The 13,870-nt window shown below is 47.8% G+C and overlaps 1 protein-coding gene across 2 annotated transcripts; it reads right to left on the bottom strand.

Moving 5' to 3' along the window:
* Positions 1-479: 479 nt before the first annotated feature.
* LOC126990883 (protein RRP5 homolog) lies at positions 480-7,659 on the bottom strand. Of its 2 annotated transcripts, XM_050849525.1 has the most exons (7): positions 7,524-7,659; positions 7,216-7,353; positions 2,471-2,611; positions 2,044-2,161; positions 1,592-1,768; positions 973-1,153; positions 480-498 (listed from the first exon to the last, which is right to left on the bottom strand). In XM_050849525.1, exons 4-6 carry the CDS (start codon positions 2,051-2,053, stop codon positions 1,035-1,037), a joined length of 306 nt encoding a protein of 101 aa, XP_050705482.1. In that variant the 5' UTR covers positions 2,054-2,161; positions 2,471-2,611; positions 7,216-7,353; positions 7,524-7,659; the 3' UTR covers positions 480-498; positions 973-1,034. The 2 variants fall into 2 exon arrangements, with proteins under 2 accessions (XP_050705482.1, XP_050705481.1); XM_050849524.1 differs by lacking the exons at positions 7,216-7,353; positions 7,524-7,659 and having other exon boundaries at positions 1,592-1,859; positions 2,471-3,735.
* Between the last annotated feature and the right edge of the window lie 6,211 nt (positions 7,660-13,870).

Here is a 13,870-nt window from a genome sequence, read left to right as displayed (position 1 = left end):
CACTGCGCTATCCACCACAGAGGCAGAAAGACCTGGGACTATTATGTTACCAGGCTACCAGTGAAGGATATCAGCACACCAATCCCACATGGGAAACACTGCACTATCCACCACAGAGGCAGAGAAAGACCTGGGACTATTATGTTACCAGGATACCAGTGAAAGCCAAATCCATGCCAATTGCAGCGGACAGGTTAAGTCAGGATATGAAAACTGATCTATGCTACACTCAACTAACAATATAGTTATTTAAGCCTCATACATAAGGCAGTACATCAATAAGCTTTGACACCAGCGACAGCATTCGTACTCACCCCGTGGTGCAGACATTCTTCTGGAGGTGAGATGAACCACCTTGCTGAGGGCATGACGTACAGCACCCTGCCCCTCACGCTGCCTCCGAGGCCGTACTGCTGCAGCCGGTCAAGGGCTGGGCCAGGTGCGGGGGCTCACCACCATCCAGCCCCGCCTACATGAGGTGAGCGCGTCGCCTCGTATCTGGGGAATGGTTGGAATCCAGTAGACCCTCTATAAGTATGCAAGACATGTACCAAAAAAATTCATACAAAATGGAGGTGTTATTTCAGTGAGATTTATTGAGTGTGTGTGTGTGTGTGTGTGTGTGTGTGTGTGTGTGTGTGTGTGTGTGTGTGTGTGTGTGTGTGTGGAGTCAGCTCAAGGGAGTACTATACTAAAATCCTTGAAAATAAATGCATTAAATTGAGGTTCTAGTGCATTACAATTAAATCTTGATTCTCTCAATGCAGCATCAGAATAACTGCAACTCACCTGTTTTGGTGGGACAGGCTAATGATGTTTTAATATTAGGCTGTTTTAGACTTGGAAGTTCATATGTAACTTGAATAATAATAATAATAATAATATCAGCCTTGGTAGTGCAGCAGCTGTCTGGCCCTGAAGGGGAAGAAAATAGATACATTGCTGATTAGGGAGTTAGACAAGAGTGCCTACCTTTGAGATGGTAGTGTTGACGGCAGTGCCCGGGAGCAGGAGTGCCAAATTGGTGGTGTGGCTTAGGTCCAGGGTTGCTGAGCCTTGGGGTTGGCACTGAGGGTCAGGCGCAGGTTGTCTTTGGTGTCCCTCCCAAAGATGTTTGTTAGGACGCAGCGTAACACACTGCACACCCAAGTGTCTGCAACGGTGCGTGTCAGTCAGGCAGAGAGTACATGACTGTTAAGAGTGGGATAGACACATAGCCCATCCAACCTCATGAGGGAAAATAAGGACAGTAAATGAAAAGTAGAAAAAGAAGAAAAATAGAAAGCAAAAGAAGAAGTAAAAGAAGAGAAAGAAAAAGCAGCTAAAAAAGAAGATGAGCAAGAGAGACATAACAAAGGGATTAAAACATAAAAGTTTGGGGACACAAACTGAGGAAAGAAGAGTTGGCAAATATTGTTGTTCATTGTACTAGAAACTATAATGTACAAAGCATGAAACAGTAATAGTATGACAAAATGCTTACTCTAATAAAGCCACAGTCCTTGTAAATGATTCAAAGCTGCTCTTTATATGCCAACAACACCAAGAGAGAGAGAGAAAAAATAAGCGTAAAACAATCTATGGCACCTACGAGCCTTATCCGTGTCCTCCCTCTTGAGGAACACTGCCTTGATCTTGGGAATGCCTGTGTCCATGACATAGCCCTTGTCCTCCAGGCTGGCCACAGCACAGGGCAGCACCAGACCCTTCTCCAGGCACGATGCTGAGATGCCAAAGTTCGCCTCATTGGGCATTAGTGTGAGACTCACTGTGGACAGGGAGGGAGAGGAGGACTGAAGGTTACTGGTTGGTGCAGGAGGCAGTATGTTGAAGTCTGGCAGCATTGGGCACCGGAGAGGCTGAGGCAATGGACAGAAATCATTGGAAGTGTATCATTGACCGTCAAACCTCAGAAAGATTATGGGAAAGTATGTTGTTAAACAGAAGATGATGAAGGAGAATGATGATGACAGGTCTAATGCCATGTGTGTGTGTGTGTGTGTGTGTGTGTGTGTGTGTGTGTGTGTGTTCAGGCCAGCTCACCCCAGGTCATGTTGTTGACCTTCTCGATGGACACCACACTGCACACCACATGCTGGCCTGGCTGATACAGCTCCTGCAGGGCCTGGATTTCCTCCTCCCCCTCCTCATCATCCTTCAGCTGGAAAATACAAATAAATAGAAAAATGAATGATCAGGTCACTGTGGTGGAGTGTAAAGAAAGAATCCAATGACACACAAATGTTTATAGACATATCAAAGGGGGAAAAACTGTGCTGGTGTATTTTAGCCTTGAACTTGAGCACATTCAAGGTGTCACACAAGAATGAGCAAGAAAAGAGTAACAAAATGAAACATAAAATAACTTGTAAGGCAATACAAGAAAACTCAATGAGTGTACACAGTCACTCACACAACTCATGACCATTCTCAGCAATACTAAGGTAAAACTGTCCTTGGCAACCCTCACCTTGGACAGAGGAGCCGTGTAGGGCCGAGAGATGTTTGCCAGGCTGATGCTGCCCACCAGCTTATGGGGCAGACTCACCACCAGCTCCTAGTCCCTCTCCTCCAACACACAGCCCAGCAGCACCTGGCCAACCGTCAGGCTCTGCAGGGGAACACACACACACACACAACCAAACAAGAAAATGATACTCCATAGGATATAATGATGATTTACAACTGACATTAACCCCTTGACTGGGGATTTCATGCAAGAAGACATCACCAAGATAGAGGAATGGAACAAAAAGTGGCTGCTAAAATTCAATGAAGAAAAATGTAAGTCATGCACCTTGGGAGGGGATATCCTGTATACCAATACCACATGGGAAACACTCCACTATCCACCACAGAGCCAGAGAGACCTGGGAGCATATGTTACTAAGCTACCACTGAAAGCCAAATCTGTGCCAATTGCAGCGGATGGGTTAAAATATGTTACATTCATGCTAATTTTTCTTTTATTAATCAGGGCTTAGAGCAGGGGTTCCCAACCTGGGGTACATGTACCCCCAGGGGTACATTTGCACTTTTCAGGGGGTACATTGGGTCCGAGAGAATAACCACTACTGTACAATACACGGTGTTGTAATCTGCATTCATATTGCACAATGTCGTGTTTTTTCAATTTCCTCATTTTAGTAAGCAAAACTGTTATTTAACTTAAATTATATCGTCAGTTTACACATACAGATTTCATTATAAAAATAACATCAAAATATTACAGTTTCGTGGTTTTTTCCAGGGGTGTGGAGTCGGAGTCGGAGTCGGAGTCGAGGAGTTGAGGAGTCGGCTACTTTTGGCCGGAGTCGGAGTCGGAGTCGGAGTCGGAATTGGAGTCAGAGTCGGAGTCGGAGTCGGAGTCGGAGTCGGAATTGGAGTCAGAGTCGGAGTCGGAGTCGGAGTCGGAGTCGGTAAAAATATGAGCGACTCCGACTCCTTTACGTGCTAATTTTTTTAGTAAAGATTTCACTTCATGGAGATTCTTACAAATTGGGAGAAATTGACGTTTTGGAAGATATGTCCAATCAAACAGTCTGCGGGAATATTGGTATTTTTAATATTTTTTCATGCTTTTTATTTTGTATTTTCTTGAGGATATACCTTAAGGAAGGAGGGCGGTACATGCCGCAACAACCACCCTGACAACAGATAGTACAGGTATCCCTTTTGCCATATTTTATGGTGTTTTGCATGAGCTAATGTGTATATTTAATTCTATCATGGAGGATAATTTCAAAGTGATAACCAAGGATCCTAAAACATATATATATATATATATATATATATATATATATATATATATATATATATATATATATATATATATATATATATATATATATATATATATATATATATATATACTAAAAACAAAAAAAAAGCAGGTGGAGTCAGGTCGCAACCTTCAAATTTCCTGGAGTCGGAGTCGGAGTCGCAACATTTAAATTTACTTGAGGCGGAGTCGAGTCGCAACATTTAAATTTACTGGAGTCGGAGTCGGAGTCGCAACATTTAAATTTCCTGGAGTCGGAGTCAGGTCGCAACCTTCAAATTTCCTGGAGTCAGGTCAGGTCGCAACATTTAAATTTCCTGAGTCGGAGTCGCAGGTCGCAACATTTAAATGTCCTGGAGTCGGAGTCGCAACATTTAAATTTCCTGGAGTCGGAGTCGCAACATTTAAATTTCCTGGAGTCGGAGTCGCAACATTTAAATTTCCTGGAGTCGGAGTCGCAACATTTAAATTTCCTGGAGTCGGAGTCGCAACATTTAAATTTCCTGGAGTCGGAGTCGCAACATTTAAATTTACTGGAGTCGGAGTCGGAGTCGCAACATTTAAATTTACTGGAGTCGGAGTCGGAGTCGCAACATTTAAATTTACTGGAGTCGGAGTCGGAGTCGGAGTCGCAACATTTAAATTTACTGGAGTCGGAGTCGCAACATTTAAATTTCCTGGAGTCGGAGTCGCAACATTTAAATTTCCTGGAGTCGGAGTCGCAACAGTTAAATTTCCTGGAGTCAGGTCGCAACATTTAAATTTACTGGAGTCGGAGTCGCAACATTTAAATTTACTGGAGTCGGAGTCGGAGTCGCAACATTTAAATTTACTGGAGTCGGAGTCGGAGTCGCAACATTTAAATTTACTGGAGTCGGAGTCGGAGTCGCAACATTTAAATTTCCTGGAGTCGGAGTCGCAACATTTAAATTTCCTGGAGTCGGAGTCGCAACATTTAAATTTCCTGGAGTCGGAGTTGCAACATTTAAATTTCCTGGAGTCGGAGTCGCAACATTTAAATTTCCTGGAGTCGGAGTCGCAACATTTAAATTTCCTGGAGTCGGAGTCGCAACATTTAAATTTACTGGAGTCGGAGTCGCAACATTTAAATTTCCTGGAGTCAGAGTCGCAACCTTTAAAGTTCCTGGAGTCGGAGTCGCAACAATGACATTTCCTGGAGTCGGAGTCAGAGTCGCAACATTTAAATTTACTGGAGTCGGAGTCGGAGTCGCAACATTTAAATTTACTGGAGTCGGAGTCGGAGTCGGAGTCGCAACATTTAAATTTACTGGAGTCGGAGTCGGAGTCGCAACATTTAAATTTCCTGGAGTTGGAGTCGGAGTCGCAACATTTAAATTTACTGGAGTCGGAGTCGCAACATTTAAATTTCCTGGAGTCGGAGTCGCAACATTTAAATTTCCTGGAGTCGGAGTCGCAACATTTAAATTTCCTGGAGTCGGAGTCGGAGTCGCAACATTTAAATTTACTGGAGTCGGAGTCGGAGTCGGAGTCGCAACACTTAAATTTCCTGGAGTCGGAGTCGCAACATTTAAATTTCCTGAAGTCGGAGTCGCAACATTTAAATTTCCTGGAGTCGGAGTCGCAACATTTAAATTTCCTGGAGTCGGAGTCGGAGTCGCAACATTTAAATTTCCTGGAGTCGGAGTCGCAACATTTAAATTTACTGGAGTCGGAGTCGGAGTCGCAACATTTAAATTTACTGGAGTCGGAGTCGGAGTCGCAACATTCAAATTTACTGGAGTCGGAGTCGGAGTCGCAACAGTTAAATTTCCGGGAGTCGGAGTCGGACTCGCAACATTTAAATTTACTGGAGTCAGGTCGGGTCGCAACATTTAAATTTCCTGGAGTCAGAGTCAGAGTCGCAACATTTAAATTTACTGGAGTCGGAGTCGGAGTCGCAACATTTAAATTTCCTGGAGTCGGAGTCAGGTCGCAACATTTAAATTTACTGGAGTCGGAGTCAGGTCGCAACATTTAAATTTACTGGAGTCAGGTCGCAACATTTAAATTTCCTGGAGTCGGAGTCGGAGTCGCAACATTTAAATTTACTGGAGTCGGAGTCGGAGTCGCAACATTTAAATTTACTGGAGTCGGAGTCAGGTCAGAGTCGCAACATTTAAATTTCCTGGAGTCGGTCGGAGTCGCAACATTTAAATTTACTGGAGTCGGAGTCAGGTCAGGTCGCAACATTTAAATTTACTGGAGTCGAGTCGCAACATTTAAATTTCCTGGAGTCGGAGTCGCAACATTTAAATTTACTGGAGTCAGGTCAGGTCGCAACATTTAAATTTACTGGAGTCGGAGTCGGAGTCAGTCGCAACATTTAAATTTCCTGGAGTCGGAGTCAGGTCGCAACATTTAAATTTCCTGGAGTCAGAGTCGCAACATTTAAATTTACTGGAGTCGGAGTCAGGTCGCAACATTTAAATTTCCTGGAGTCAGGTCAGGTCGCAACATTTAAATTTACTGGAGTCGGAGTCGTAGTCGCAACATTTAAAATTCCTGGAGTCGGAGTCAGGTCGCAACATTTAAATTTACTGGAGTCGGAGTCGGAGTCGCAACATTTAAATTTACTGGAGTCGGAGTCGGAGTCGCAACATTTAAATTTACTGGAGTCGGAGTCGGAGTCGCAACATTTAAATTTACTGGAGTCGGAGTCGGAGTCGCAACATTTAAATTTACTGGAGTCAGAGTCGGAGTCGGAGTCGCAACATTTAAATTTCCTGGAGTCGGAGTCGGAGTCGCAACATTTAAATTTACTGGAGTCGGAGTCGGAGTCGCAACATTTAAATTTACTGGAGTCGAGTCAGGTCGCAACATTTAAATTTACTGGAGTCGGAGTCAGGTCGCAACATTTAAATTTACTGGAGTCGGTCAGTCGCAACATTTAAATTTACTGGAGTCGGAGTCGGAGTCGCAACATTTAAATTTACTGGAGTCGGAGTCGGAGTCGGATTTTTGAAAATACGACTCCACAACCCAGGTTTTTTGCCTAAATTTCACAAGGGGTACAGAGGAACAAAAAGGTTGGGAACCCCTGGCCTAGAGGGATACAGCTACATCTCATTATTTTGCTACTCTGTCCTCCATCTCTCACTAAACATTTTAATCTGTCATTTCCAGGGTTAGCCATCTGCATTACTGTGGTCTCTTCAACACTGATCCATTGCCACAACCTTACTATTCCCAATGCTGTAACGGCAAAGGAAGACAGCCATCCCCCATCCACAGACTATTATTATTATTAATGAGATTCATGAAACTGCATCACGGGAAAAAGAGAAAACTGATATACACACAAACAAAGTCTATTCAATATGCAGACACTGATATGAAAAATTAAAAATGAGACAGTGACAGAAGAGTAAGGAAAAGAATGATAAAAAAAGTACCAACAGAGCATTAGCCTGTACCTTGTAAGTTAACGGCTGGACATCAAGGGCAGACAAGTGGTCAGCCTTGGGTGTTTTCTTCACAAGGACCTCTCTGTCTCCCTCCTGCTGCTTCTTCTTCTTGCCTTTACTGCCTTTCTTTTCCTTCTTTACCTTGACCTGAAATAAATAGAAATATGTTTGGAATATTCCTCGTCAAACTTAACCAGTAATAATGGTGATCAAATTACAAGGCTAGGTATATATAAAAAAATATCCAGATGGAGACGGAAACAAGAGAAGTGAATGACTAACTAAAACAGCAGAAACTTGGTATTTGTCTCACTCACCGAAAACAAGTCGCCTTTCTGCTTCAACTGTGTCATGGCTCCCCTGCAAGACAAGGTAATATGATGTAGTAATAATGACAGCACAACAAAATGTTACATTAATATCATGCACACGACCCTTCCAGCAATGTTATGGCTACTACAGTCATCCTTATCTCTGCGACACACAGTCCACCCTATTCCGTAACCACACCCACCATTGGTCGGAGGGTGAGTGGGCGACATCATCGACCGTCTAGAAAAGAAGAATGCCTTAAACGAGGGACAGCACGGATTTAGGAGAGGTTGTTCCTGTCTCTCACAGCTACTGAAGCACTACCGAGGAATACTTGAGGCAGTGAAGGATCGTAGGAACGCAGACGTCATCTACCTAGACTTCGCCAAGGCCTTCGATAAGGTGTACCATGGGCTACTGGTACACAAACTCAGGGCTCATGGTATCAGCGGTAACCTAGGAAGATGGAGCCACAGTTTCCTCACAGGCCGAACTCAACAGGTGTCAGTCCAGGGCAGTTTATCTCGACCCAGCCCAGTCAAAGTGGCGTTCCTCAAGGCTCGGTGCTGGGACCACTACTGTTCCTGGTCATGATACAATACATCGACCAAGACCTCCAGCATGCGCAAGCCACATCCTTCGCAGACAACATGAGGATCCTTAAACATGTACAAGCCCACGGTAACACTGCCCTGCTACAAGCTGACCTAGACCGATAGCTTGGGCAGAAGAGAACAACATGCTGCTAAACATAAGAACATAAGAACATAAGAACGCAGGAGTCTACAAGAGGCCGGTAGGCCTGTACGAGGCAGCTCCTTTGACCCTAAGCTCCCGTGTATCTAACCCCACCTAATATCGCTGTCCATGAATTTATCCAGTCTATTTTTGAATGTGACAATTGTATTGGCACTCACCACATGACTGCTAAGCCTATTCCACTCATCCACCACCCTGTTAGTAAACCAATTTTTGCCTATGTCCCTGTTGAATCTGAATTTATCCAGTGACAAATTTGAAGTACTTAGATATGGCCCACTACAGGAGCTGAAGACCACAACAAGTTACATCTGCAACCAGCAAACCATCGAAATCAAACACCACGTCAAGGATCTTGGAGTGTATGTGAGTGATGACGCCACCTTCACATTGCACTACGACAAGATCACAGCGACAGCCCCAAGACTCACTGGTTGGATACTCCGTACCTTCAGAACCAGAAAACAGGACTGTATGCTGACACTGTGGAAATACTTGGTGCTCCCTAGGCTGGATAATTATGAATAAAGCCTCCCTTACACTTCCTGAAAAGCAGTGAGCCTCTCCGCCACTCACACCCGAACACGACCAACACCGTTCATTCACAGCAACACTTGAGTAGTACTACTGCAACGTTGCCGGCTGGAGGGAAGGTACACCACAGTGGGTGCAGGAACTCATTTCCGCAACTGTACCACCTGGACAAGCGGCTGTCAACAGTACCTGACCAGCCACCAACGCCAGGTGGCAATGGAAATGGTCTCCAAGGCACAAGAGGAGAGGAGACAGTGGGAAGCAGCGGAGATTCAACAAAGTAAGTAAGTCACTGCGACACCCACACCTAACAGTCCCTCCCCTCTCTGCGGCACACAGTCCACTCGGGCATACATCCACACCCACCAGTGGTGTGAGGAGGACTGGGTGTGGGTGACTGGTGGACCGCCAGTCATTGCGGCACCCACACCTGCCAATCCCCAGCACACAGTCCACCCCACACCCACACCTGCCAATCCCCAGCACACAGTCCACCCCACACCCACACCTGCCAATCCCCAGCACACAGTCCACCCCACACCCGCACCTGCCAATCCCAGCACACAGTCCACCCCACCCACCTGCCAATCCCCAGCACAGTCCACCCACACCCACACCTGCCAATCCCCAGCACACAGTCCACCCCACACCCACACCTGCCAATCCCCAGCACACAGTCCACCCCACCCACCTGCCAATCCCAGCACAGTCCACCCCACACCCACCTGCCAATCCCCAGCACACAGTCCACCCCACCCGCACCTGCCAATCCCAGCACACAGTCCACCCCACCCACCTGCCAATCCCAGCACACAGTCCACCCCACACCCACACCTGCCAATCCCCAGCACACAGTCCACCCCACACCCACCTGCCAATCCCCAGCACACAGTCCACCCCACCCACCTGCCAATCCCAGCACACAGTCCACCCCACACCTGCACCTGCAAGTCCCTTCTCTGAAGCATACCGTCCACCCACTCCCAGGCAGCAGTCACCTTTCCTGCGGCTTCACACCAGCACCCTGAAGCAGTTCCTTGTGTGTTATGGGTCTTGGCAGGCCATGGAAACACGGCTCGTACAGGAACACACGGCAGGTCAGGTGTCGTTCGGGAAGCTTGGCCTTTGTATCGGCAGTGTTTATGTCCCTCAGGTGTTTACTTGATCTTGATGTCACAGGTGGCGCGGGATTTCTCCCCAGCCAGGCCTTTGTATCGGCAGCTCCAGTAAAAAGAAAAGAAAACATGCGGAAAGTCTATGTTCTCGGGGCAAGATATCATTCCCTACATCTTGCACGCCACATGCCCTCCAAGAACTCTTTCACTGCCTCAATCACTCGTCCACTCGTCTCTCCACTGAGCACCAGCAGCACCATCCACTCACTTACAGTCCTCCCGTTCACTCCACGTCCCATCTCACTCAGAAACACATGCATCATCTTCGTTCTCTCCCTGTCATACTTCTTGCATTCCAGCACGACCTCATCACTGCCCTCGTCCCGGCCCGTCACCCCCCGGCGGCTCTGGCCTCGTCTTCTTCTTCTCTGCTGAAATCGGCCACTCTTGTATGTTATCGCCAAAATCTCCTGTCCTCTGCATCCACTTCGTCCAGAGCCAGCTGCCTCATGCTCACAGATACTCACAGATGATGCTCTGGAAGAGGCCTAATTAGGCCTGTGGCTCCAGTTCAAAAGCCAGTGAATCTGTTTTCCTCTGGCCTCGGCTTCAATAAACGGCCGTTGTTAGCGATATTTGCATGTAAGATCTTCATTTTTACATCTATGGGTCGTTCACATGTTCCACTGTACCTATAATGTGTGAAAGAATTTAGATGAATGATTTATTCTCGCATGGGATGGGATCAAAAGCAATATTAACGAGGAAACACATCATGCAAACCTAGATACTTCATTCCAATGTGCTCACAGGTCTTATAATTACTGAAATAATAACAAAACAATGCAATCAACTCTCCAAGGACCAACACTAGGGAAATGATTATTATTCCTCCCTTAATTCTCCCTTATTTTTGTTTACCTGTAAATTATCTATCAATCAATCAATCAATCGTTATTGCTCCGTGTTGTGAGCAACCAACTGGTCTTATACGTATAGGCCACACACACACACACACACACACACACGAGTGTTTGGATGAGTGAAGGAAAGGAGGGAAAGATGATGGGATGGAGTGTGTGTGTGTGTGTGTGTGTGTGTGTGTGTTAGAACGAGAAAGAAAAAAGAAGGAAGAGAAGGAAGAAAGTTAAGTATAGAAAGAAAATAACTGAATAATATGAAAAAGATGAAGACGAAGGAAAAAGAAAGTAAACAAAAACAAAATAAATGAAAATCGTATAAAAAATCCCTGCGGCCCTTCCCTCCTCCTCCTCTTCGTGACTCGACAAGAGGAAGAAGAGGAGGAAAAAAGAGGAGGAAGATAAGGAGGAGGAGGAGGAGGAGGTATATGGGATCAATTGAACAATTTCCCCCCCCAGACCGCTCTGGTGGGGCAATTCTTCAGTTGGGCAGAGTTGAGGGGCAATTCTTCTGTTGGGCAGAGTTGAGGGGCAATTCTTCAGTTGGGCAGAGTTGGGGGCAATTCTTCAGTTGGGCAGAGTTGAGGGGCAATGCATCAGTTGGGCAGAGTTGGGGCAATTCTTCAGTTGGGCAGAGTTGGGGCAATTCTTCAGTTGGGCAGAGTTGGGGCAATTCTTCAGTTGGGCAGAGTTAGGGGCAATTCTTCAGTTGGGCAGAGGTGGGGGCAAGTCTTCAGTTGGGCAGAGTTGGGGCAATTCTTCAGTTGGGCAGAGTTGGGGCAATTCTTCAGTTGGGCAGAGTTGGGGGCAATTCTTCAGTTGGGCAGAGTTGGGGATTCTTCAGTTGGGCAGAGTTGAGGGCAATTCTTCAGTTGGGCAGAGTTGGGGTACAATTCTTCAGTTGGGCAGAGTTGGGGGTACAATTCTTCAGTGGGCAGAGTTGAGGGGCAATTTTTCAGTAGGGCAGAGTTGAGGGCAATTCTTCTATTGGGCAGAGTTGGGGGCAATTCTTCAGTTGGGCAGAGTTGAGGGCAATTCTTCAGTTGGGCAGAGTTGGGGGCAATTCTTACGTTGGGCAGAGTTGGGGGGCAATTCTTCAGTTGGGCAGAGTTGGGGGGCAATTCTTCAGTTGGGCAGAGTTGGGGGGCAATTCTTCAGTTGGGCAGAGTTGGGGGCAATTCTTCAGTTGGGCAGAGTTGGGGGCAATTCTTCAGTTGGGCAGAGTTGAGGCAATTCTTCAGCTGGGCAGAGTTGAGGGCAATTCTTCAGTTGGGCAGAGTTTAGGGCAATTCTTCAGTTGGGCAGAGTTGAGGGGCAATTCTTCAGTTGGGCAGAGTTGAGGGGCAATTCTTCAGTTGGGCAGAGTTGGGGGGCAATTCTTCAGTTGGGCAGAGTTGAGGGGCAATTCTTCAGTTGGGCAGAGTTGAGGGGCAATTCTTCAGCTGGGCAGAGTTGAGGGGCAATTCTTCAGTTGGGCAGAGTTGGTGGTGGGGCGAATCTTCAATTGTGAACTCTGGGGGGGCGATTCTTCAATTGATCCGGTATATATAGTAGTAGGAAGAGGAGGATAAGGAGTAGGAAGAGGAGAAAAGGCAGAAGTGTAGTAGTAGTAGTAGTAGTAGTAGTAGTAGTAGTAGTAGTAGTAGTAGTAGGTGCTCCCGAGGTTTGCCTGATGATGACAAGGCGCTGGTGTACTATCGCCGAGACGTTATCCCCACAAGGCTGTTTTCTCGTCAAGGTGCACGGGCTGTTTGCTCCGTCACAATGACAATGTAAACCTTTTAGCGTCACTGCAGTAACAGCAGTGACTAGTGGTGACGTTGTCGCCTTCACTGTGAGGACATGACAAGCTGCCGCGTCCACCTTCAGGGCAGGACAAGTGAGCCTGGCAACGCCCCCGTCCCTGGTTGTGTCACCGGCCAACGAAGAGTTCCTGCCTCTGTGGGCGGCGGCGATAATGCTACGTACATTAATGCCGCTCCGGCGGTGGCCAGCCGTGCGCCTGGAGTTGCTCGAGTCCCCCCTGCCGTTCTCTTTGGTGGCGTCACGCGTGACGTCACGTCGCCGCCACACCAGGATTCTCCTCCCTGGTGAGGCTCTGGGGCCGGGCCCTCGGGTGTGTGGGTGCAGGCCGTGTGTGTACACGCAGGGAGTGTGCCAGACGAGACCCAGGGCTGCCAGGCCCTGCCACGGCCTGCTGGAGGCCCTGGTGCAGGCCGTGACGTCACGCCAGGGGAGGAGCCACGGCCGGGCAAGGGTGAGTCACGGCCTGGCCGCCCCGGTAGGTGCTGCCCTCTGTCCCAAAACACGCGGCGCCAGGTAGGGGCAGCAGCACGCCTGGAGAAGAAGAGGAGGAAGAAGAAGAGGAAGCCAGACCGCCACAGGCTGCCGCACGCCGCCAGCAGGGCGACTTTGTCCCGCCTTCACGGGGCGGCGGGGCTGGCTCGTGTGTTAGCCAGGTCATTCTTCCAGACACAAGGAGGGCTGCTCACAGCGTGCGGGGGCGCGGGGTGCCCCGTCTGCTGCCTCCGCTGGGTCACGCGATGTCGTGAGCCGAGGTTTACTCGCCCCGTCCCCGTGAGTCCGTGGCTGCCTGGGTGCCTCGCGGGGCGGCCAGCTTTTGCTGTACGCGTAATGTAGAAGCGGCAGCGTGTGTGGGGGGGCTGTGGTGCCCTGCCAGCACCGGGGCGGGGCAGGGCAAGGCGTCTCAGGGCACAGAGGGGCGGCCAGCAGGCCGTCGGCTGCTGGTGGGGGCGCGGCGCCGCGTCAACACCCACGTGAACCACTCACGACGGTGTGTGAGTGTGTGTGTGTGTGTGTGACACTTTATTTACAGCTATTTTTAAGCCATTCAAAGATAAACAACAATAATAGATAAAAAACCAAGAACTTCCCCTCCTCCTCCTCCTGCCCCCACCCACCTCCTCCTCCATCTCCCTCCGTGTTTTTCTCTCCCTTCCTCGGGCTGAGAATTTATGTGCGCGTCGCGCCTCGGAATTATCTCGGAAAATAAACACGACCACA

The sequence above is a fragment of the Eriocheir sinensis genome, unplaced genomic scaffold, assembly GCF_024679095.1.
Source record: "Eriocheir sinensis breed Jianghai 21 unplaced genomic scaffold, ASM2467909v1 Scaffold22, whole genome shotgun sequence".
Taxonomy (NCBI): Eukaryota; Metazoa; Arthropoda; class Malacostraca; order Decapoda; family Varunidae; genus Eriocheir; species Eriocheir sinensis.
Note: the sequence above shows the minus strand (reverse complement) of the source record. Positions and strands in the feature narration are given on the sequence as shown.

What these genes read in the sequence shown, in the direction of transcription:
- LOC126990883 (XM_050849524.1), bottom strand. Translation starts at nt 1,844, where the DNA reads ATGCTGCCAGACTTCAACATACTGCCTCCTGCACCAACCAGTAACCTT. An exon ending in GGAGGACACGGATAAGGCTC is followed by an intron (nt 1,154 to 1,591) that starts GTAGGTGCCATA and finishes GCACCGTTGCAG; the next exon opens with ACACTTGGGTGTGCAGTGTG.